The 25,723-nt window shown below is 40.0% G+C and overlaps 1 protein-coding gene across 2 annotated transcripts in view; it reads left to right on the top strand.

Annotated features, from left to right (window-relative positions):
- INPP5D (inositol polyphosphate-5-phosphatase D) overlaps positions 1–25,723 on the top strand; it is a 1,064,128-nt gene that overhangs the window by 933,731 nt on the left and 104,674 nt on the right. For both annotated transcript variants that reach the window (XM_044070586.1, XM_044070585.1), the window contains exon 23: positions 18,053–18,199. In XM_044070586.1, the coding sequence (XP_043926521.1) occupies positions 18,053–18,199 (147 nt within the window). The remainder of the gene's footprint in view (positions 1–18,052; positions 18,200–25,723) is intronic.

The following is a 25,723-nucleotide window of genomic DNA, read 5'->3' as shown; positions in this document are numbered from 1 at the left end:
TATCACAGCAGAAGAACAGCAGTGAGCCACAAAATGAAAGTTTTTAAACAGATAAAGGAGCAAGGAGACTCTACAGAATGCTTTCAACTGCAAATAAATCAGTTATATGATATACTCCTTGGCAGGAAATCATAACAAACAAATAGGTGCTTAACAAGCAGAGAAAATGTCCCGTTAATACCTTTCACACAGTGAAACTAGCTAAAAAGCCTTACAAACAGTGTAAAAGTAAAAACCTTATTTATCAGGCCCTGTAATGCAGACAATTTTAGTTTAACCATGCAGATTAGTTTATAGCAGTAAAATACAGTAAAAAGTATGCAGCAGGCAATAAAAAGTGCTTTATATAAATTGCTAGAAGCAATAACTAGTAAAAATAAGCAAAGCAAACAGGATACTTATTGCTATATATCTTAGATCAGCGTCATAGTCAATGCCCCTCCTCCACTTGGCTCAGTGAGTATAGACAGAAATTCTCTCAAAGTTAGGGCTTAAATTCCAGAAGATACAACCTTACACAACTTTTTTAAAGAAAGCTCAAAAGAACCAATTAGTGCTTACTTCAAGCCCCAGACCACCCAACCTCCACCAGCCAGCAGCCAATCAACACAATCCTGCCGTGAAGGTAAAGAAAGGCTTCTTCTAATTCAAGATGGCCTGGTCATGTGCTCAAAACAATCATTGCAAAAACAAACAGGCCCAGAGACAGCAAATCTGAACTGGGAAAGTACTACAGCTATTAGCCTGCACTCTTTTAGACAGAAAACATTAAAGAAATGTTTATCACAGCAGAAGAACAGCAGTGAGCCACAAAATGAAAGTTTTTAAACAGATAAAGGAGCAAGGAGACTCTACAGAATGCTTTTTTTAACTGCAAACAAATCAGTTATATAATACACTCCTTGGCAGGAACTCAGAACAAACAAACAGGTTCTTAACAAGTAGATAACATTTCCTGTTAATGCCTTTCACTCAGTGAAACTAGCTAAAAAGCTTTACAAACAGTGTGGCAGTAAAAACCTTATTTATCAGTCCTTGTAAGGCAGACAATTTTAGTTTAACCGTGCAGATTAGTTAATAGCAATAAAATACAGTAAAAAGTATACAGCAGGCAATAAAAGGTGCTTTATATAAATTGCTAGAAGCAATAACTAGAAAAATAAGCAAAAAAAAACAGGATACTTATTGTTATATATCTCAGATCAGAGTTGTAGTCAATGCCCCTCCTCCACTCGGCTCAGTGTGTATATAAAGAAATCCTGTCAAAGTTAGGGCTTAAATACCAGAAGATACAACCTTAAATAACTTTTTTAAAAAAAGCTCAAAAGAACCAATGAGTGCTTACTCCAAGCCCTAGACCACCCAACCTCCACCATAAAGCAGCCAATCAACACAATCCTGCCAAGAAGGGAAAGGTATGTACCCTTTTCCTTGTTATTCCACTGTTTTAGATAGACAGCTTAGGATGTTTGCATACTTAGTTGGTGTTTCACTATTTTTCTTCAAGTTTGCATTGTCTTACATTTTTATCCTCCCACTCTAGTATCTGGGTCATTCCTTTTTTTCAGGACTCAAAGCAAACCCTTCCCTTTTCCTACCTTTAGCATCAATGAGTGTTTAATTTTGGTACTTATAGGACTGTGTCTTTGTGCTGTAATAGTATTCATTTCCACAAACTGGACCGCATGTAGGACTGATACTGTTGTATTAGATTGGTGCTTGTGCACAATATGGACAAGTCCTCAGGCTTTAGACAGAGCAAGTGTGTCCATAACATTCACCAGCAGAACACACACAACCTCTTTGTCGTATACCTAGGGTGGATCATTTAGCTGTAGATTGTGACAGTTGTAAAGATTTTGGTCATTGTTCCTTTTAAGATAATAAAAACAAGCTCATTTTCTGTTTGTCTGCCTTCTGAGGGTAAAAAAGAAGAAAAAATATAAAAGAAGGAATTAAGAGAAGCAATGAGATCAGACAGAAGGATGCTAAAAGACCCCTTTTATCACAAGTAACTAGAACTGACCTATCTCCTTCCAGGGCAATACAGCCATCCCCTGGAGACTAGTCAAACTTCATCAGCAGGAGTTTCAAAGCTGAAAACTATCTGTTGTTCTGGATCCTGCCCAAAGGAGGAAGCTTGGTAACTTCTCCTTGGAGCTGTAGTTATCTTGATATCTAAAACTGAGACCTTCTTCTACCATGTGTGTGTGAGGTTTACTAAATAGGTACAGAGCCCTTCAATAATTTTTGGCTGGGACTATATGACTAAGGCTTTTGTCAAGGCCCAAACTGAGCTAGATGTCTACACTTTCCCCTCTGTTTCTAGGGTTGCTAGAAGAAGACCCTTTACCTCCATTTTGTCTGCTCCATCCCTGTGCTCAGGTTTCATTGCCAGGCAATTTGGAGCCAGATGCAACTTTTGTTCCTTCTAAATTGGAACAGATGGCCATTCTTCCATTAGTGCTAACACCTCCACTAGAGCCAGTGGCCTTGACACCAACTCTGTCATTGCCAACTGAGAGGTGCCTTGTGGTGGAGATGATGCTTTTGCCAATGCCCACATTGGTAGGATTTCACTATTTGGACTTCAGGTGAAAGAGAAATTGCTAAGGAGTGACTAAGATGGGAAAATACTTGTGGCTGTTGAGGTGAAGTTCTCAGCTCCTCAGAGGACCTTTGCTAGGAATCAGAGGAGTGCAAAGAAGTTATGTTTTGCAAATCCCAACTACCACCTTTGAGCAGTATTTGGACAGAAATTCACAAGCCCATGGGAATTTCATGAATGGACATCACCCAGAAGGCAAAGGTGGGCCACGGAAAGTGGGATCTAATAGCACATGACAGATGAATTAGGAAAATAATTTGCAGAAGCTATATTTATGACCCCTGACCAATTTCCCATTCACATCCAGATGTCCCACCCACTCTAAAAGGTGGCCAAAGGTGAAGTTGCAGATCTCCTCAAAAAGTGCCATCGAAGAGGTCCTACCAGACCAGAAAGGGTTTGAGGTTTACTCCAGATTCTTTTGAAGAGGTTGCAAAATTTCTCAATCAAAGTCCCATCCCACAATCCATCAGCATGGCTGGCCATCACACAAGATAGATGAATTAGGGAAATACTTTCCAGATACTACACAATTACATTCATGAACCGTGCCCACCTGATCTCCCATCTTCTTCCAGATGTCCCATCCAATCAAAGAGAGGTGTCCAAAAGCGAGGTTGCAAACCTCCTCAAAAAATGCCATCCAAGAGGTCCAAAAAGACCAGAAAGAAATTAGGGTTTACTCCAGATTCTTTTTAATCCCCAAAAAGAAAAGGTCCTCAGGTCAATAGTAAATTTGTGGCCTAAGCTATTATGTGCAGAAGACTAAGTTCCAGATGGGCACAGTGTAGTTGATCCATCCCTGACTTGGAGACCACATGTGCTTTTAGGATCTCCAGAATGCCTATCTTCATCTCAGAGTTGCCAAGGGAGTTGCTGCACTTCAGAGTGGGAACCAGCCATTACAAGTTCTGATCCATTTCATTTGATCTCACCGCAGTTCCGGAGTGTTCAACAAAGTCTGGTAACACTACATAGGATCATTGTATTCCTGAACCTGGATGATTGGCTCTTAGTTGCCCCCCACAAAGGAGTTATTGAATCGGGCAAGAGACTATTTAATTCAGGTCTTTCTGTCACTGAGAATTTCAGTGAACAGTTCAAAATCCTATCTGAATCCAACACAAGCAGAAGTACTCATAGGCTGTTACCTGGATACAGTTAACATGTCTTACTGTATACAAGGCACAATGAGTTCAAACAGCCATCTGATTTCTGCTATAGCATCCAAGTCCATCAGTAATATTAGTCTTAAGGGTCTTAGGCCTCATGTTACCAACTATTGACTTGGTTCCCTTTGAAAGAATTCACATGAGAGTCACATAGTAGACTCTGTGAGTGCAGTGTTCCCAGTTATTACTCAATGACTCAAACCATTTGTCTTCCAAGAGCATGCTGACAGCATTTCCTTTGGTGGCTGCAGCAATAAAAGCTACAGAAAGGATATCCTTTCACACTTCCCCTCCCCACAGTCACCATGAATGTGTCTGTTCTTGGGGGAGAGAACCATTATCCCAGGGTACAGTTGCTGTCTACTCCAGCAACATGTTACTACTGTAATACATCAACAAAAAGGGAGAAAACATCTCCTGTCTCCTGTATCAGCAGAACATGAGGCTATTTAAACAGGCAATTAACTCACATCACTTTTTAGTAGCAATTCATATTCCTGATCAAGCCCACTTGTTAGTGGAAAGGCACAGAGCATGTTTTTTGATGTCACATAAATGATTCCTGAGTCTGGTAACAGCACAGATGATCTTTCGCCTTTGGAGGAAGCCTTGCTGCGACCAGTTTCATCCACAGCCAACACTGCAGTAACGTCTTTTCTCTTTCTATCTCCACAGGGTCAAAATCATGAGCTGTCCAAATCCTCAGTCTTGTTACTAACCCTATCCTTTCAGTTTTCAAATCATTCTCCTATGTGAGCTTGAGTCAAAGTCCTTGCTGATCCCATTAGACTATTTCTAATGGGATTTCCATGCCATATACACCTGTAACTCAGTTACAACTCTGGATCAGGTCTGACTGGCAGATCCTTCTGTCCACAAAGCCATGTTGGTTGCTTTCATGGAGATTGTTGACCTCTGGAAATGTTATCAGTCTTTCTCTCAGGATTTTCTCCAAGACTTTCCCTGCCATTGTTATTAAACTAACAGGCCTGTGGTTCCATGGATGCTTTCTCCACCCTCTTGTACAAGGATATCATAATTCCCATCATCTAGATCTGTGTTATTTGTGTGTTAGACAGTGATCTAGTAAATATCTTTGCCAGGAAGTCTGCCAACACACTGACCATATTTCTGTAGACTTGTGGATGCAGCTCATGTGGTCTTTGTGCTTTATCCTAATTAAGGACAACTAATTTCATCTGAACCTCTCCCGCTCTGCCCTTGGTGTCTGTCCAGTGTTCCAAAAATTCTGCCCTGCCTCCCTCCCTCCAACACGGTACCCTCCCTTTGTTTGTTTTCCTTCGTGAAAACTGAAGCAAAGTATCCATTCATTACCTCCATTTTTCACAAACTTCTGTGCTTTCCCTACAATCATTGCTCAGCCTAGCCAGTTCTGTTCCTCACTTCCCTATTTCGCTGTGTACTTAAATTATTTGCTTCCTTTCTTGATCCCTTCTTATAATCCCCTTTCAACTTTAGCCTTTGTTGCCCTTACTATCATCATTGCCTTTTGCTTCCCTCTTTACCCTGTGCCTCCTACTTCTTCTCCATCTTCCCAAGCCCTTCTTTCCATCTCATGTAGGCCCTGTCTTTTGCCTGTATTGCTAGCCTCACTTTCCCACATTGCCACGTTGGCCTTCTATTCCTTCTCATCCAGATTTGAAATAAGACCTAATATGTTCCACATAGTTTCTTTTTAGCTTAGTGTCACTATAAACCAAACGATTGCTTACAAACAATCCACATATAATGTATCATAAAATAAAATAGGATGTATTATATTCAAACCTTTTTATCAGATTAGTACAATGCTCCTTGTTTAATGGGGTTAAGTTGACTCCTCAAGGGAACAGCAAAAATGTATTATTCCAGTTTCCATACTAATCAGAGCTAATCAGATATTTGCAAAATAACTTCCTGGTGTTTTGAACAAATATCCTTTGTGCCACACATCTCAAGTGTCTATAGATTTTGCAGAATGCCCAGATTTTTGAAAAATATTTTTGGTCTGTTCCACATAAAACTTGTGGTTTTCTGACAAATCACTCATTGAAGTCACAGCATTATGACACTGAGTATCAAACTTTATATCCTTCACAAAATGCATGTTAACAAAAATGCTGTTATTCTAGCAACTTTCTAAGTTTATAAGAACAGTGTTGTATATCCAAAAACTGTTTGCAGCGAGAAAACAAATGGTTCAAGTAGTGTCATGAAACACACTACAATCACAAATAAGACCAAGTCAATAATACAACCCAAGGCAGGATAAGAACATGAATAATTAATCCAGTTGGTGTAGTAAAAAGTTTATTGTGAGCGCTTTAGTGGTTCAACCAACTGCTTCATCAGACAATATCGCAACTCTTTAGCTAAAACATTTTTAAACATCTTTAAAAGGATCTAAGCCAATAAAAAACAGCAATCATTAATCAATTAATTAACGCAAATCAATATTAACCTCAATTCTAAAAGCAATATACACAGACTGTAATGTAAAGTCAATGAGGACGCATGTTAACATAATAAAACCATATTTTAAAAAGCATCTATATATAAATATGTGCATCTGGAGTATATTACTTGCAATGGTATTCAAATAAGGTTAATTAGAGAAACAAATATGAACCGAGGTTCATAAAGACCATGAACAGAACGTGAGCATCTGGCAAATAGAATATCTCATATTATTTATGTACAGATCTATTTTTGAGTACTGGTTTAATACAAACTTTATTGTTCAGACCTTTGCCTTCATTTGCCCTCATTCTAATAATCCATTTCACTTCACTGGTTTCCACTCTGTTCTTCGTGTCACCTCCTTGTTCATTCTCTGGTATTACTTCCATTACCATAAACTTAAACATACATTGGTCACCCTGCTTGGAAATATGTTTCGCTAGGGCATTAGTATATATGGAATTGTCGATGTTGTTCACATGCTCCGTAATACGATCATGTAGCCTTCTGTCCAGGCTAAGTAAACCAAATGATAAGTATTACAATTCACTATAACCCTGAACTCTACCTGTTTCCCTATATCAGAGTGTATACAATTCCCAGTGGTGTCCAAGTATTAACACCAATTGCATTTCTGACAAGGGAATGTACCATAGGTAAGAATTTCATCTAACACCCTTTCTGTCCTCCTAGGGTAACACAACATCCTCTTTAGGTTCTTTTTGTTTTTATAAACAAACGTTGATCTATGTCTGACTATAGAGCTTACCTCTGAATCAGTGGTAAGTATCTGCCAATGTTTACTCATTATACCCTCAGTCCTCCTAATATTGCTTGAATATGTCAAGAATACTCGCATTTGTGTAGACACCCTGCATTGGACCTTGTCCCATGGTCCATCCGAAAAATATGGTTTACCATGTGTATTTCTCATCTCTGAGATGCTTTTCAAAAGGTTACAGTACCAAAATCCAGTAGCACCACCAAGGAACGCTCCAGTAAAAGGTTATCGATCTCAGGGATATTGTACCCTCTCTCCTTAAATCTATTTCTTATGCCGTCCATTTCACTCATAAAATCTGCTTCTGTAGCATTTAATCTTGAAGCCCTTAACCCTTGGCCTTTGACAATATTTGTAAAAAATATGGGGAGGGTGCATACTCCTTCTGTGTAAGTATGTGTTTCTATGGCATATTTTCCTATATATTTTGGTGGATATCATGCCATTACGTGTCTTCATAACAGTGACATCTAAGAAATCTATTATTTTTCATTCGTGGTAAACCTCAAAAAGGATGTTTTAGAGTTCATGTATTCATGAAATTGAATAAGTGTTTCCTCACTACCTTCCCAAATCAGGAAGAGGTCATCCACAAATCTATGGTAGAAGACCACTCCATGTGGTGATTTCAAAATATGTTCTTCCTCCAATAGGGCTAATACCATGTGGCGTTGCTATTGGCACCATTTTTCTGTAAGTATAATGATCCATCAAATATAAACACATTATTCTCTAATATCACCTCCATGAGCAGACATAACAGTTCTATAAAGCCTCCAGCAAAATGACTATGCTTGTTTAAATAACTTTTCTTCATGTTAATACCAACTTGATTCAGTATACATGTAAATAGAGAGTTTACATCAAAAGTTACAAGAATATATTCATTACCTACAACACTCTCTGATACAAACATGTATAAATCATTTAAAAAATGCTTAGTGCCTTTAATAGGGTTACCACCTGTCCCACTTTGTGAGGGACAGTCCCTCTTTGGGCAGTTGTGTCCTGCAAAAAAACTGTAAAAAATGACAAATGTCCTGAGATTTTAAGACAAAATTATTTCCTATATTTTATGTAATAGTTGCATGAAACAGTTATTCCATATCTGAAACACCTAAATGTTATAAGAAATAGAATAAGCAATTAAATTCTACAAGAATAAGCTTTTATTTAGGCAAAAAAAGTATAGTTATGTCCTTTGTACTGGCCGTGGGTATGTTTCAGCTTGCAAAATCTGACGTTTGTACCAAAAATGTCCCACTTTGGGCATTTAAAAAGGTGGCAACCCTAGCCTTTAATACAAATGTATTCTCATCTAAGATAGGTCTTATGTGTTTCTCAACATAAATAGAAATACATTCCATACACCACCCTCTACCAGATACAATTGGTCTAAACGGTGGCTTCTGAGAGTCTTTGTGTATCTTCGGTAGACCTTGTATACACAGAATTGTTGGTTATTCACATATCAAATACTTATACAAGTCCAACGTAATGTTGCATCCTAATAAACAGTCTAATAAACAATCATTTACCCTTCTCACCATCTTCTTCTGTTAATGGCGAAGACAGACCTTTGTAAAACAAAAATATATGCCACATGCCTAATGGAAGCAACCCTTTTATCAAAATGAGTAAGTAAGTAAATAGATAAATACATTTACATTTCCCATACAGTGTTTGCTAATGGTGTCAGAAGGAAATGGCTCAGAAATTCATACTTGTTTAGATCTGTAGTTAGATCTCATGAAGCTTCTGTACAAATGTATCCTTGATGTGTAGATTGAAGACAAAGAAAAGTAGCAGGCATATCAGACTGTTAGTGTAACAAGCATCTGCTTCTTCTCTTTGCCACTGTTGCAAAAAGGTAATTGGATACCCAAAAGAGAATGCTTGTTTGTTTGTTTAATTGAACTGTGGAGGCTGCCCACTAAAGTGTGCCAGCCTGTGTAACTAATTTATCACTGTCTCTGCATTTTCTGTGTATTTCTACAAAAAAAAAAAAAAAAAAACCCATGCAGACGGGAACTGAAAGTTCAACTGCTGAATCCTACACTAAGGCACTGTACGAGGACATCCCCTCATGCATGAATCGTGCTATCCCAAACAGAACCAAAATGCTCTCTTCCAAAAAAAGGAAGCCAATCTGGTGGTCCCCTGCCATAAACAAACTTTACAACAAAAGGAAGAAACTTTTGCAGAAAAGAGGAAAATCCCAGGATGCAAAAAACTCCCTTACTAGCCTCAGTAAGAAACTGAGATGCCTCATAAAATCCTCCAAAGCTAGTTACGAAAATAAAATTGCCAAAGATTCCAAAGACAACCACAAAGCATTCTATAACTATGTCAAGAATCTAAATGGCAATGCTCAGATCTGCTCTGAGCTAAAACAGAATGGCATTAAATATACTGATCCAAAGGATATTGCCAATATCCTGGCAGATCGATTCAGTGCCAACTTCACCCCCTCTCACCCCCTAAATGGCCCATCTCAATACCGGAAGATTGCCAAATTCCAGTAATAACAGCTACACAGGTACAAAACGCACTCTCTAAAGCCAAGAATACAGCATCCATGGGACCAGATGACATCCCGGGCTGTGTACTACATGAACTACAATATGAACTGGCACCTCACCTAAGTGTCATGTTTAATCATAGCCTCACCTCAGGTTTCGTGCCCACTGAGTGGTGCAGAGCTACAGTTATCCCAATCCACAAGGGGGGATCCACCTTGGATCCCGGAAACTACCATCCCATCAGTCTGACAAGCCTTATCTGCAAGGCCATGGAGCGTATTATCATGGAACTTATAAACAAAGACATTGGCAACCTTCAAACACTGGACCCCACCCAGTTTGGGTTTCTGAAGGACCGATCTTGTCTCCTGAACCTGATTGACTTCTTTGAATCAGTCTCCAGAGCCATGGACAAGGGTAAGATGGTCCACACAGCCTATCTAGACATTGCCAAGGCCTTTGACACCACCCCCCATTCTGGAATCATAGATAAACTTACTAAGTTGGGTATTAATCCCTATGTCACCCAATGGGTTGCTAAATGGCTTACTGATAGAACCCACACTGTAAAAGTAGCCGACTCCAAATCCAGCTCTAGACAAGTGACAAGTGGAGTACCTCAGGGTTCAGTCCTGGGGCCGCTCTTGTTTGGCATCTACTTCTCTGAAGTACAGGTCAACACAAAGGGACTCTGGCTAACAAAGTTTGCAGATGACTGCAAACTGGGAGCCATTATTGAATCCCCAAATGATGTGGATACTCTACAAAAGGGCCTTACAGAAACAGATGCTTGGTGCCAGAGCCATGGGCTCAAGCTCAATGCCAAGAAATGTATTGTTATCCCCTTTGGGAAAAAACATGTATCCATGAATTACCATATAGGTGGCAGTACACTAAACACAGAAAGTGTGATAAGAGACTTGGGGACACAGGTGGACAATGGTCTCACCTTCGATAACCACATCGCCACAACAGTCAGGAAATCCTTCTATGTGGCACACCTCATCACGAAGGGCTTTTCATCCAGAAAGAAGGAGGTCATTGTCCCACTGTACTCATCCCTCATTAGACCCATTATAGAATACAACGCCCCATTTGGTATGTACCTCTCAAGACATCTGCAACAACTGGAAAGGCCTCAGAAATACCTCACTAAAAGAATCACAGGCCTAAAGCAGATGCCCTACACTGACCGCCTTAAAAACTCCAGCTATACTCTGTCGCATATCGTCTACTCAGAGGCGATCTCTGCTTAACATACAAGGCCATGCCAAACCCAGAGCTGTTGGACATGCTACACTTAAAGAAATCCCAATCCCTCAGAGCTACACGCTCCAGGGATCTAAACCTTGTCATCACAATAAACAAAACATGCTGGAGGGATAGGTTCCTGACCCAGAGACTCCCCAGACTCTGGAATAGATTGCCCATACATGTCAAGCAGAGTGCCTCTTTGGACCTCTTCAAGAGGAACCTTGACAATTGGATGGGAGAAAGGAAATTCACCCCAGGGATCACGTCAGTCGCCCTGCTAGACAGGGGTCCAGGAAAGTAAATAATGTGGGAAGAAATAGCCAGGGAATTGTTATGGCTAGGCTTGTATAGGCCCTAGGGCTGATAGCCTAGTACCAGCCTATGAACCTATGAACCAACCTATGAACCTAAAAAACAAAAAATAATCCTTGTTTTCCCGCCTTTCTCAACTAGTTTAGACCAGTATACAGGCATTGCTGTATTCTGGGCTGTGGTGTAGTTCCTGTGTTGTCCATTACCTTACTTGGATAGAAGGAAGTTTCTTTGCTCTCCAGTGGGAGTGGGGAGCCTTGGGCAGCCTACCTATCCTTGAGGGAAGTGACCTCAGCACAAGAAGCTGTTAGTAATTGGTTGTTTGGGACCATTCCTAGCTCTTTTGTAGTTCACTGCTTAAAATCCGCCTCTGGGCGTTTTTTTCTGGCTATACTGCTCAGACAAGCTCCACGTGGGTTTACAGAGTGGTCCTAGCAGCAAGGAACTCGAAAAAGCAACTACCTTCTGGATTTAAGTATCTTTGCTTTTTTTTTCACTGAAAATAGCTTCTGCTGCTTACTTTGAACTAGCCTGAACTGTTTTTTTTACTGATTACTGCATTTATTTTAAAATCTGCACTTAAAGTTACATTTAGTCGAATTTAGTCGAAAGTTTGCTTGTTTGTTTGTTTAATTGAACTGTGGAGGCTGCCCACTAAAGTGTGCTAGCCTGTGTAACTAATTTATCACTGTCTCTGCATTTTCTGTGTATTTCTACAAAAAAAACAAAAACAAAAAAAATAATCCTTGTTTTCCCGCCTTTCTCGACTAGTTTAGACCAGTATACAGGCATTGCTGTATTCTGGGCTGTGGTGTAGTTCCTGTGTTGTCCATTACTTTACTTGGATAGAAGGAAGTTTCTTTGCTCACCAGTGGGAGTGGGGAGCCTTGAGCAGCCTACCTAGCCTTGGGGGAAGTGACCTCAGCACAAGAAGCTGTTAGTAATTGGTTGTTTGGGACCATTCCTAGCTCTTTTGTAGTTCACTGCTTAAAATCCACCTCTGGGCATTTTTTTCTGGCTATACTGCTCTGACAAGCTCCACGTGGGTTTACAGAGTGGTCCTAGCAGCAAGGAACTCGAAAAAGCGACTACCTTCTGGATTTAAGTATCTTTGCTTTTTTTTCACTGAAAATAGCTTCTGCTGCTTACTTTGAACTAGCCTGTACTGTTTTTTTACTGATTACTGCATTTATTTTAAAATCTGCACTTAAAGTTACATTTAGTCGAATTTAGTCGAAAGTTTGCTTGTTCGTTTGTTTAATTGAACTGTGGAGGCTGCCCACTAAAGTGAGCTAGCCTGTGTAACTAATTTATCACTGTCTCTGCATTTTCTGTGTATTTCTACAAAAAAAAACAAAAAAACAAAAAAAATAATCCCTGTTTTCCTGCCTTTCTCGACTAGTTTAGACCAGTATACAGGCATTGCTGTATTCTGGGCTGTGGTGTAGTTCATGTGTTGTCCATTACCTTACTTGGATAGAAGGAAGTTTCTTTGCTCACCAGTGGGAGTGGGGAGCCTTGAGCAGCCTACCTATCCTTGGGGGAAGTGACCTCAGCACAAGAAGCTGTTAGTAATTGGTTGTTTGGGACCATTCCTAGCTCTTTTGTAGTTCATTGCTTAAAATCCACGTTTGCACGGCTTTGCACGGTCGTGTGCATAGTGCAGCGCCGGTTAAACAAGGTTAAACTTTTTCTGGCTCCGCCAAATCTGCTCTTCAATTTTTCCCTTAGAACTGTTCTACTTGCAATCTAAACAGCCTATACTCTATCTGAAAAGCTCAGCACTTGCTCCTTAAGCATTTTTTTTATACAGGTAAAGCACTCTTAAACAAACGAAAGTACTTCATTCACCTAAATTCTGTTGAGTACCCATTTCCCTATAGGTCCTTTCTGACTCAGTTACACAGCAATCTTTTTCACTATCTCTAGCATGTCGAAGGGTCAGTTGCTGGCGTCCTCTCCTGTTCAGCTGGTGAATCTGGCAATCTTGAGGCAATGTTACAATTGCCTCATGTACACAGACAACCCTCTCCTCCTCTCAACAAATACAAATATATGCGAGAGATGCAACTATATAGCCAAACTGGAGGCTGAGCTCTCTCAATTCAGTACTGGCAAGACCAGTCAGGAGGAGAAGGTAACCACGCACACCACAAACCCAGTCTCACATAGAACTATCACAACTGCAAACCAAACACATAAACACACAAAAACATACTCGGAGGCACTGATTAAAAATCTACCAAAACAACAGAGGCCTCCAAAGCAGACACCCAAGCAACCACCACCTCAAGACATAGCACATGCAACACATAGTTCACAAAGTTAGTGTGCTAAACAGTCACAGCCCTTAAGGCCAAACAACATGCCAGACACACTTGTAATAGGTGACTCCATAGTCAGGCACACTGACGTCCCACTCACCAGACTGAGCAAGGAGAGGGTCACAGTAAGCTGCCTGTCGGGGGCTAGAATCCGCCACATAACACAAGCACTCAGGTCACTCCACAGCAAGTACAAATATGACTCAGTCATTGTACATGCCGGTGTGAATGACCTGAGACGTACCTGCCTGGACTACATGAAAAGAGACATAGATGAGCTCTCTGATTATGTAGCCCAGGCTGGTATGACCCTGACCCTGAGCAGCATCTTACCCTCACCAAGAATGATGCCACAGTACAAAGACAAAATGATCAGTTTTAACAATTGGCTTAATTACTGGTGTCATTCTAAGGGGATCCAATGTCTGTCTGCTTGGGATGACATGCTTGACAAGCCATGCTGCTTCGCAAGGGATGGCTTGCACCTGTCACCCTGGGCTTCCGGATATTGGCCAAGGCTCTTGCCACCCCCATAGTGCCTTTTTTAGGCAAGGCTCAAATGACAAACCTACCTCCCTAGAAAACATAAGTGGAAAAAAACTAAGGGTAATGCTGCTCAATGCCAGAAGTCTAAACCTCAAGATGCACGCCCTCGAAGCCCTCCTCAGTATGGAGAACACCGATGTCTGTGCAGTGACTGAAACCTGGTTCAAGGCTCCTGAGAGCACCCCAGCACTATCAGGTTTTACCTCATTTCATGCTTTCCAGCCCCAAAACTTGGACCGAACCACAAAAGGAGGGGGAGTATCCATTTTCATCAAAGATACCCACACCTCCAGGTTAGTGGCAACGCACGAAGCATCGGAGACTATCCAGGTGCAACTAACCATAGGCAAAACTGCCTTACAGTTTGTAGCATGCTACAGACCACCCTCTCAAACTCAGGAACCCCACACAGCCTTCCTGAAGACACTGGAGAGTATGAATGTCTCTCCAAATACCATCATTTTGGGAGACTTCAACTACCCAAACATAGACTGGGAACATTACTCAAGCCCCAACACCCTAGCCCAAAGGTTCCTAGAATTCATAAACTCAAATGCAATGGAACAACTAGTCACCATTCCCACAAGAGGAGACAATATACTAGACCTGATCATCACAAACATGGGGACAAAATGCTCCACACCGGAAGTACACCCCTCCTTGGTAAGATCAGACCATAAATTAATCTCACTGGAAATCCACATCCCGCCCCCACCCCCTGTACAAAAGACCACAGTGAAGAACTTCTCAAAAGCAAACTTCACACTTCTTAAGACTGAAGTGGTATCTTTCAAGGCCCCTGGGCCAGTGGAAACCACAACCCACACTGCTGAATCCTTTGCAAATGCCTTCTATGGGCAGCTTCAAGAATGCATGGATCATGCAATCCCAAATAAAACCAAGACCCATTCCCCCAAAGGCAGGTGCCCGGTCTGGTGGACCCCAGCCATAAACAAACTTTACAACAGGAGGAGGAAGCTACTACATGACAGAGCAAAATCCCTAAAAGGGAAGGCATCTCTGATCAGTACTAGCAAAAAACTACGATCACGCATAAAATCATCCAAGGCCAACTTTGAGAGAAAAATCGCAAAAGACACAAAAGACAATCACAAGGCCTTCTTTAGCTATGTTAGAAACCTGGGTGGAAACTCCCAGATATGCTCAGAGTTAGTCCAAAATGACACAAAATACACTGAACCCACTGACATTGCCAACATTCTGGCAGACAGGTTCAGTGCAAATTTCTCCTCCCCTCCCCAAAGGAGAAATAACTATCCCAGCAGAGTGTAGCCTCCCTAACATCTCAGATGCCCAGGTGAGAGCCGCCCTCTCTAAAGCTAAAAACACAGCATCAATGGGACCGGATGGTGTCCCGGGCTGTGTGCTACATGAACTCAAGAGGAACTAAACCCAGACACATGGCTGCTGTTTAATCTTAGCCTTACCACAGGCTACGTACCCAAAGAGGGGCGCACGGCAACAGTGGTCCCACTTCACAAAGGCGGTGCTTCTACGGACCCTGGAAATTACCGCCCCATAAGCTTGACGAGCCTGGTCTGCAAAGCTATGGAGAGGATCATTATGGAACTCATAAACAAAGACATTGGGGACCTACAGACATTGGATCCTACCCAATTTGGCTTTGTCAAGGGCAGATCCTGCCTTTTGAACTTGGTCGACTTTTTTGAAACAGTCACTAAAGCCATTGATGAGGGTAAGGCAGTTCACACAGCCTACCTTGACCTCGCAAAAGCCTTTGACACAATACCCCACTCGGGCATCATAGACAAACTCACCAGCTTAAATGTAAACCCATATGTCACAAGATGGGTTGCAAACTGGCTCAAGGACAGAACCCACAGGGTCAGAGTTGCTGGAGCTATGTCAGACTCTAAGCCAGTCACAAGCGGTGTCCCACAGGGCTCAGTCCTGGGACCACTCTTGTTCGGCATTTATTTTTCCGAGGTACAGGCAAACATAGGAGGATTGTGGCTGACAAAGTTCACAGATGACTGCAAACTGGGCACCATAATTGATACTCCAGCGGACACAAACATCCTTCAGAGAGGCCTCATAGAAACGGATAATTGGTGCCAGAGCCATGGCCTTAAGCTGAACGCCAAAAAATGTATAGTCATACCCTTTGGGAAAAACAAGGTACCAACAAATTACCACATAGGCGGTAATCCATTAAGTACGGAAGAGGTAATCAAGGACCTAGGGACCCAGGTTGACAGTAACCTCTCATTTGACACTCACATTGCCAAAGTGGTCAGGAAGACCTTCTATATTGCCCACCTTATCATGAAGGGTTTCACATCTAGATCAAGAGAGGTCATTGTGCCCCTGTACTCTTCTCTTATCAGGCCAATGATTGAGTACAATGCCCCATTTGGGATGTATCTCACCTGACACCTGCAGCAGTTGGAAAGACCCCAAAAGTTCCTCACCAAGAGGATAAAGGGTCTTAAACATATGTCATATGCTGCCCGACTGAAAAACTCCAGCTCTATTCAGTCGCATACCGCCTACTCAGAGGTGATCTGTGCCTGGCGTACAAGGCCATGTCCAATCCTGAATTAATGGACATGCTCCACCTCAGAAAATCCAAATCCATCAGAGCCACGAGAACAAGTGACTTAAACCTCAACACAGAAATAAATAGAACGTGCTGGAGGGACAGATTCATAACCCAGAGGCTCCCTACACTCTGGAACAGAATCCCAGTCCATGTTAGGCAGAGCCCCTCACTGACTCTATTCAAGAGAAATCTCGACGAGTGGATGGGAGATCGTAGGTTTACCCCGGGGGTCATCTCTGTGTCACTACTAGACAGAGGCATAGTAAACCAAACCCTAAAAGGGCGTAGTATTCTCATCCTAAGGGGTGGTGTAAGCCACATACACTCTGGCTAGGCTTATAAATGCCCTAGGGCAGATAGCCTAGTACGAACCTATGAACCTATGAACCTATGAACATACTCACACACACACACACACACACACACACACACACACACACACCACACACACACACACACACATGCATACATACTTACACAAATACATGGATGCATCAATGTAGACTTGCAGTAAAACCCACATGAACCGAAGTTATTTACTTATTAACCAGAAGGAGTTCTGATCGATAGTACCATTTTAAACACAACATGTGCCACTGACTGACCACCACAAAACGAGTGAAGAAACCCAAACAGCAGTATTAAGTGACTGACATACTAAGCTGCAAACCAATTGCTTTGTTTCAGATTGTAAAGAAGAATGTGCTGTTCTAATCCTTACGAATATCACTGAGCATGCTCAGACACACCATGAGGGAGGCTGGCACATGAGCTGGACAGTAAAATGTTTCACTCTCAGGAAAATACCCAGCATGACGCAGGTTATGCTCAGCATTAGGTGATCACTGGTCCAGCCTGTTGTGGATTCACAGTGTAATCATTGACTTCAGTCTGATAATCTAACAATAATAAAGGTTTAGCACATAATTTTTCAATACCTCTCAACCTTCTAACACAAGAAACCTGGGCTAAGCCAAAAATAATGAGTAGACAAATGTCAAACAATAGGGCCACTGTTTAAATATTGATCTTGTAAGCTTAAGATAGTGAAAAGAATAACAGGTTTTGCATTAGCATGCATTTTTCAAAGGATAAGAACTGTGAAACTCACACATTTGTCATTATTTAATAACTTCGGTCCTCAATGATTTGTCAGAAAACTACAGTTTTTGAAGAATAGACCGAATACTGGAGGCAAAAAATCTGGATATTCTGTGAAAATCTTTAGAGTTGAGAGGTATGGTTTGTACTTTCTAGAGGGCCCTTCCCCCAAATTCAAGCTTATTCATTTACATCATTTGCTCTTTGCTGAGTAAAGGGAGTAATAGGAACTGTTTTTGTGAGTCTTTTAAAACAAATCAAAGTATTGCCAATAAATGCTGAACACAAATTATTACGTACTACTTGTGCACTTTATCTCTTCTTTTCAGCTTGTATTTCTGCACCATTGGATGCCTTTTTTAAAGAAGCATTTTTCTCATTCTTGTAGGTGAAGCCTGTGTGGCTCTGCGAACAAACAGAGAAGCTGGAGCAAATTTCCAAACAGTGCTGACCCATCATGGTGAAAAAACAGGAGAATTCCGCTGGAAGATTAAACTAGAAACATCAGAAGGAGAACAGAGTGAGAAGTTGTATGGTAAGTAAGAACTTGTGTTTTCCTTATGTTTGACAAGACGGCACCACAATTTGTTGGATAAGTAAGAAATGCTTTTTTTCCTCATGAACTGATGAGAAAAAACAGCCAGTGTTTATTCATAGGAAGCACTTCAGTTAAATGTTGCAGAAGAAAAAGCATTAGACTTTATGTAAAGGGGAATGAATTCCCTGTTTATATGGTGTCTGCTATAGATGACCAAAGAAACATTGTTAAACATCAATTCACAAAATCCTCTTTGTCAGATTCCTCAGTGACAAAAAAGCAAACTGAGTAGTAGAATCCCACCAATCCTGCTAATTATGTAGGGAAAGACCACCTGTGGGGAAAGACCATCTTCTACATATCCCAACCTAATGTAAGGTTGTAAGACATTTGGGCATTTTCTGTTTCCTTAAGTAGTTTTTTTGGTGACAGAGGAATTCAGAGAAGATGCTTTAATTTAATCATCCTTCAACCAGTTTGCATGCTAGGAAGAAAAACAGACTTGCTTGAAACTACTTGGAGCAAAACGTTTGGTCACGTAGCCCAGCCCTGATTACATGATTCACCTCAGTCTGTAGGTAACTGCTCACTCCCTGGTTAGAACCAGCTGTGTTATCTCATGTTTCTGTGCCAATAAAAAATATGAAATTCCATAGATGTGGATGCATACAGTAGTGACTGTAAAATGTGACAAGACTTATACCCCAAGATATTTAAAAATCTGCACTTGAATGCTGCATTGTGCTCTGTTACAAGCAAGTCACATGACACTACCATCATTGATAACCTGCTCAGGAGTTCTGCTTTCTCTGAGAGCGTGGTAATCAAACAAGAAAAGTATGAATATGCCATTCACCAGCTTCTACTTTCTGAGTACTCATTGCTTAACCATTCTCAATAAACTGTGTGACCCACCAGATTAATTCATTCTGTCCCCATCTGCCTGCTGCATGACCTTAGTTATCTTGTGCTTTTCAACTTGCATTGAAAATGGACGTTAGCATCATACTTGGCTATCATAATGTTTATATTAGAAGTATAACTAACATATACTACGTGCATATGGAAGGTCTCCCATATTATTCCCCTTCATAAGGGAGGTAACTCCACTGAACTCTCCAACTACTGTCCCATTGCCCTTCTGTCTCCGCTAGCTAAAATCATGGAAAAATGTATCCATAAACAATAGCTAGACCACCTAATCCAATATAACTTACTTTCCAACTCACAACATGGTTTCAGACCCTCACACAGCACTACTACTGCCCTTCTTTCCTTCACTCACTGTATAAACAAAAAACATAACCTTAATAGGCTTTCCTCTGCACTGTTTATAGATCTATCTAAGGCATTCGATATGGTAAATCACCAAATACTTATAAATATGCTCAAATCTCTGTTACTAGATGCATCTGCTATAAAATGGTTCCAATCCTGTCTAGAAAACAGACAACACGCAGTGCTTTGGCATAATATTTTATCTACCCATCTACTCATTAACATAGGGGTCCCCCAAGGGTCCATATTAGGACCCCTCCTATTTTCTATATTTATCAACTACCTTCACCTAGCAATCCCCCAAGCTACATGCATACAATATGCAGATGATTCAACACTTATATGCTCAGCCACATCCATACCTGAGCTTTACTCCCTCACCCAAAAGGTCTTTAACACAGTTGAACTATGGTTTACTCAACGCTGTCTCCTACTAAACCCTAAAAAAACTAAACTCCTCCTTTTCACTCCTACTAGTAAGTCCCCCCAATAAACCTCACAGTAACAGCCAATAACAACACTCTTATATCCCGAGACTCAACTACCAAACTACTTGGTATGCACAAAAGTAGTCCGGACAAGCACCGTAAGGCCCAAAAAAATGTTAAAGTCCTTATTGTGAAGGCTGTTTGCAGTACAAGCTGCAACACTGAAATTGAAATCCACTTGCACGTATAAAGCCACACTGAAGTCGGAAAAAAACTTGAACCTTAACGCACTTTATTATTAAAACAAGCGTTTTCGCTGTGGTTAAAACTACAGCTTCATCAGAGGCAAAAGTAGAATGCAGTGTCAGAGTCAGGTTTTTATACAACACACCCTCGCCTTAATTAGCAATGCAATCACAATGAAGGCGTGTTAGCAGCATTTCTTGCAAGAGTAAATTCAGGGAATGAAAGCTCTGTTTAGGAGCAATCTCAAAAGTGTGTAGTTTCATACATTTAAAACAGTTGGAAACCAAGAAACATTGATGCATCAGCAGTTTGTTACGTTCATACACCAAGCAAATGTGCATTAAAAGCATGAAAGTGTGTAAGAAATATATACACAATAAAAGCAGTCTAAAAACAATGCATAACAAGTCTGCATATAAAAATGTTTATAGAAAAGTGTTTGTAAAAAAGTATCTAGTGAAATCACTACCTGCAACTATAGTTGGAAACCTTGCTAAGTGTGAGTCTTAGAAGTAGTGAAACGTATATATTACTACAAATTACTATTAAAGTAAAATAAAATGAAGTGAAAAGTGAAGTAAGACAAAGGTAAAGGAGTTATCTTTTATAGCTCCTCATTTTCAGGACACAAGCTATATTGCAATGTTCATTCAAACCTGGGTACGAAAATGAGTCTAGTAATATTTGCCATTCTAGCTCCTTATTCTCCAAAAAGAGAGGTACTGGACCCCCTCTTTCTGTTTTCTTGACCTGGTCAATTGCAATAAAATGAAAGCTATGTCCTTGATGTTTCATTACGTGTTTAGCTAAAGCGTTTTCTTTTTTCAGTTTCCTTATGGCATAATCATGTTGATACAACCTGTCCCGTAGTCTCCGGACAGACTTGCCTATGTAAAATGCTTCACAGCAGTTACACTTAGCTAAATAAACTATGGATCTAGAATCACAATTAAGCTTATGTGTAATGTGGTACTTTTTGTTGCGTATTACAAAGGAATTGGAAGCCTTCACAAGATGGCAATAGTTACATGCCCCGCACTGAAAACAGCCTTTTGTTCTAGTCATTAGCTCCGTCTGTTTACTTCTTTCTAGCAAAGTTTTCAAATTATTGCCTCTCCTATATGCTATCAGAGGTTTTGTGCCTAACTTGTCCATGAGTTCCTCATTATTTGTTATGTAATACCAATTTTTATAAAGTATAATTTGAATATTCCTCGAGTCAATACTGTAATTTGTGATGAAACTATTTACAAACGAGGTCCCTGTTATCTCAGTGTTGGAGGATGCCCTAAGAAAGGGTATGTTCTCCCCAACCCTCGGATTAGCCTCTAAGTTTTCCTCTTGTCCACTGAAAATTTTGTGTGGAAGTAAGGGTAGAAATTGACCTTCCCTTCTTTTATTATTGATCTCATCCAGTATTTCTTCAAATAAAGTATTTGGGTATCCTCTGTTGGTGAACATTACTTCCAAGATTTTACATTCTTCTTGGAATAGTATCTCATTACTGCACATCCTGGCTGCTCGAATTAGCTGTCCCTTTATAATAGCCTTCTTTTGCTTGAATGGGTGGCAGCTGTTGTAATGTAGAAAGGAGTTGCAGTAGGTTGGTTTTCTGTATATCTTTGAAGAATATTCGCAATTGTTAGCTTCTTTATACAAGTGAACATCAAGGTAGTCAATGCTTAGCTCTGAGAATTTAGATGTGAATTTTAAAAAGTCAGTTGTGTTATTAATAGAAGAAACAAATTCATTTGCTAGTGTCTCATCGCCATCAAAAAGGATGAAAATATCATCCAGGTATCTTGTGTAGAACTTGATGTGGTTCGTTGTGTTAACGTCCTTAAGAATGTTGTCAACCTTCCAGTAGGCCATAAATAGATTAGCTACTGTAGCTCCACATGGGGACCCCATAGCTACGCCTTGTTTCTGGAGATAATATTTCCCATTAAAGATGAAGAAGTTGGACGTAAGTATGATGTCTAAAAGTTGGGATACTAAGTCAATTTCATTTTTGGGTGCTCCCAAACGATCTAACATTAGTGAAATCCATTCAATAGCCTCCAGGGGAGGTATAGACGTGTATAGATCTATGACGTCAATAGTAAGGAAGTTCAGTGAGTCGCTGTAATTAATTAATCAAACTACTTGGTATCACCATAGATAACCTTAACTTTGATACCCATATTAATAATACCTCCAAATCTGTTAACAGAAAACTGGGCTCTCTCTACAGAATCAAACCCTTTCTCTCTCCTGCAGCAAGAATAACTATTGCTCATACTCACCTAATTTCTACTCTCCTCTATGCCTCACTCATATACACTAACCTCTCTAAAATCAACCTTAATAAAATGGAAAGTGCCTACAATAGCATAGCCAGATTTGCCACAGGAAACCCTTTCAGAACCCACCACTGTATTAACCTAAAGCAACTAGGATGGCCTGAATTACAAAATCAGCTTAAATTCCACCAACTTACCATTGTCCACAAAACCCTCTACCATTATATGGATACCCCTATACTATCCACCCTCATTGTCCCATACAGCAATCTTAAGACCTTACGTTCATCACAAAGACTTCTGGTAAATATTTGTAAATCTAACAACAGGGCTGGAGACTCTCTTTTCTGTAATACTGCTGGAAAATCCTGAAACCTTCTTCCTACTGAACTTTCCTCTGTTCCCTCAATATCACTCTTCAAAAACAAACTGAAACTTTTTGTTAGAACACAGTGGTTATGCCCTTGTACTAAACCTGACTGATATATTACCTTTCCTCCTTGGATCTACCTACTCTCCCCTTTTCTATATTCCAGTTTCTTTTCTTGGTAACAACTAACTTATTCCTTTCTGGATCTTTTCTTATTATCTCCTCATAACTTCTTTAATCAAACCTGTTTTTACACATATTCTGAATATTGCAGCTCATACTTTTGTTATACTTCTTTATACCAACCCGCCTTTTAATAACTTTTCTACTCAGCTGCTATCTTTTACATGTTATAATGCAACTATATCTGTATTATGTTAAGTGTTTTTTTTACTTAGCACTACACTAAGAACAAACGACCAATGAGAGTATTCCTTATCTTTTTTTCTAGCAATGTTTAACATGAAATTAATCTTGTATATGTTATTATATTTGTGCTTCCTCAGAACTTATCTCCCTGGAACTCCGAGATTTCTCCTGGTCTTTCTTTCTAAGAATGTTTAACATGAATTTAATCTTTGTAGATGTGATTATATTTTTTGTGCTTCCTCGGAGCTTATCTCCCCGGGCCTCTACTGAAAATGGACATAAATCCAGTTAGACTAGCCCGGTCAACAAATGTAAAATAAAATAAAAATAAATAAATAATAAAGGTGGGGGGTGAGCCGTGTCACAAAAGGAAACTGTATTAGTATTAGTAAGCAGTTGGTAAACAAACCTACTAGAGGACATGGCAATCTTGACCTGATTCTTACAATTATGGCTGCTTCTTGCACTACTCCTCTGGTATCTCCTTTCATAATGTGGCTTTCTCCTTTAAACTCCCAACCCCCCACAGCAATGCCCACAAAATTTAAGAATTGCAAATGTACAAACCTTAACCTACCCTGTGTTGAAATATCAACATTTACTTTTGACCCCTGACCTCAATACAGTGGCAAATTTTTCTAAGGAATTCTACATCCACATAGAAAAATGTGTAGGGCTAGCAGAATTTACCATTGGCAAGTATCAAGGGAGAATCAAAAACAAACCACTCTGGCGATCCACCACCATAAATAAAATCTACAACAAAAGAAAGAAGTCCCATAAATAATACAGCAAATCCAAAACTCTTCTTCAAAAAGCAAATATCAAAAACATTACAAAAAAATCTGAAAAACACTATCAAGTCTACCATGACCTTAGGTTGGCCTGTGAAGCCAAAGAAAATTATAAATTCTTATTTTGCTGTGTTAGTAAACTAAGATACAATACTCTGCATGGTACTGAACTTATTCATAATAATGTCTCCTATTCTGACCCAATAGGCATTGCCAATTTCCTTGCAAACAAATTTACTGCTATCCAAAGCCCTGAAATAGATCATTTTCTGAAAGTGCTAGCCAAGATCAAAAATACTTCTTCCATGGGCCCTGACAATATACTTTGGTGCTTATTAATAGTGTTAAACGTGACCTTACAGACACACTTATTAAACTGTTTAGTGTAACTAGTGTCACCACTACTGTTTTCATCCTTTATGAGTAGTGCACAGCAGTGGTAATGCCCCTGCATAAGGATTGCCTTATAACCATGGTAATTATGTCCTATAAGTTTAGCAAGCCTGATCTGCAAAGCCATGGATTTTATTGTAACTGACCTCATAAACTATAATATCAAGGATATTATTACACTTGACTGCCAACAGTTTGTCTTTGTGAAGGGTAGATCCTGTCTACTGAATGTGGTAAACTTCTTTGAAAGGGTGACAGAGGCTGTAGACAGTGATCATTCAGCACAAATGGTATGTCTTGATCTGGATAAGGCCTTCTATACCATTCCACATGCTGACATCATATAGAAGCTAAATGCTTTAAACATCAGCTCATATGTTGTAAAATGGATAGCAAACTGACTGAAACACAGAAACCATAAAATGTAATCTGAAGGAGCCTCATCAAACAATTAGAAAGTGACTAATAGTATCCCTCAGAGTTTGGTACTGGGACTTCTCTTTTTCAGCCTTTACATCTCAGATTTCCAAGCAGAGAGCCAAGACATCTGACTAACAAAGTTTTAAGATGACTGAACACTGAAGGTTGCTGTTGTCACCCTTTGACATCCAAACTTTCCAGAACAGCCTATCCCTAGTAAACTATTGTCATGTTAAAGTAGGCTCAACTAAATGCTAAAAAGCATGGTATCAGTAGCTAACCCCTTCTTTCATCATACCGTATAGAACATGCCACAACAAAATGAAAATTTAGTCAGTGACCTGAAAATTTGGGTTAACTTTCTCTCTTTTGACCATAATTTGATAACAGTTGTTGGAAATTTTTTTTCTGTAGCAATTTAGTTTCCAAAGGAATATCATCAAGGACTAAATAGGTAATCACTCTGTTATTGAAGCTCAAGTGTGTATCTGTATCACCCTTAGAAAAATGCAGTGTAACACACTGTAATGTAACATACACATATTCCTCACTGTAATATAGACAGAGTATATATACATATAGACAAGTATAGATATGGATATACATATAGATATAGATAGAAATGAATGCAGTATTTATAGTACTTAGTAGAAATGCAGTTAGAGCTGGTGGATGGGGAAGCTAGAGAAGTTACCTGAGGGGCGAGAGAGGTGAGAATTGTCCAGTGCAAGAATGAAAGTTAGTGAAGGTAGGAGACATCAAAAATAAAAACCAATAGAAATACAGATTTGGAATGAGAACGAACCTTATGGAGCAAACTGATACATCCACAGAGTGAGAGCTTCAGTCACAAAGAAATTGATAAAAACAGCCCTGAAGAAGGTTGTAACCAAAGATAGGAAACATAGAAACTAAACTTGTAGAAGGACTGAGATCTTGTG

The sequence above is a fragment of the Protopterus annectens genome, chromosome 4.part1 (genome assembly GCF_019279795.1).
Source record: "Protopterus annectens isolate FY-2018-M chromosome 4.part1, PAN1.0, whole genome shotgun sequence".
Taxonomy (NCBI): domain Eukaryota; kingdom Metazoa; phylum Chordata; order Ceratodontiformes; family Protopteridae; genus Protopterus; species Protopterus annectens.
The sequence above is the reverse complement of the archived record's forward strand: the minus strand, read 5'-3'. Positions and strand labels throughout refer to the sequence as shown.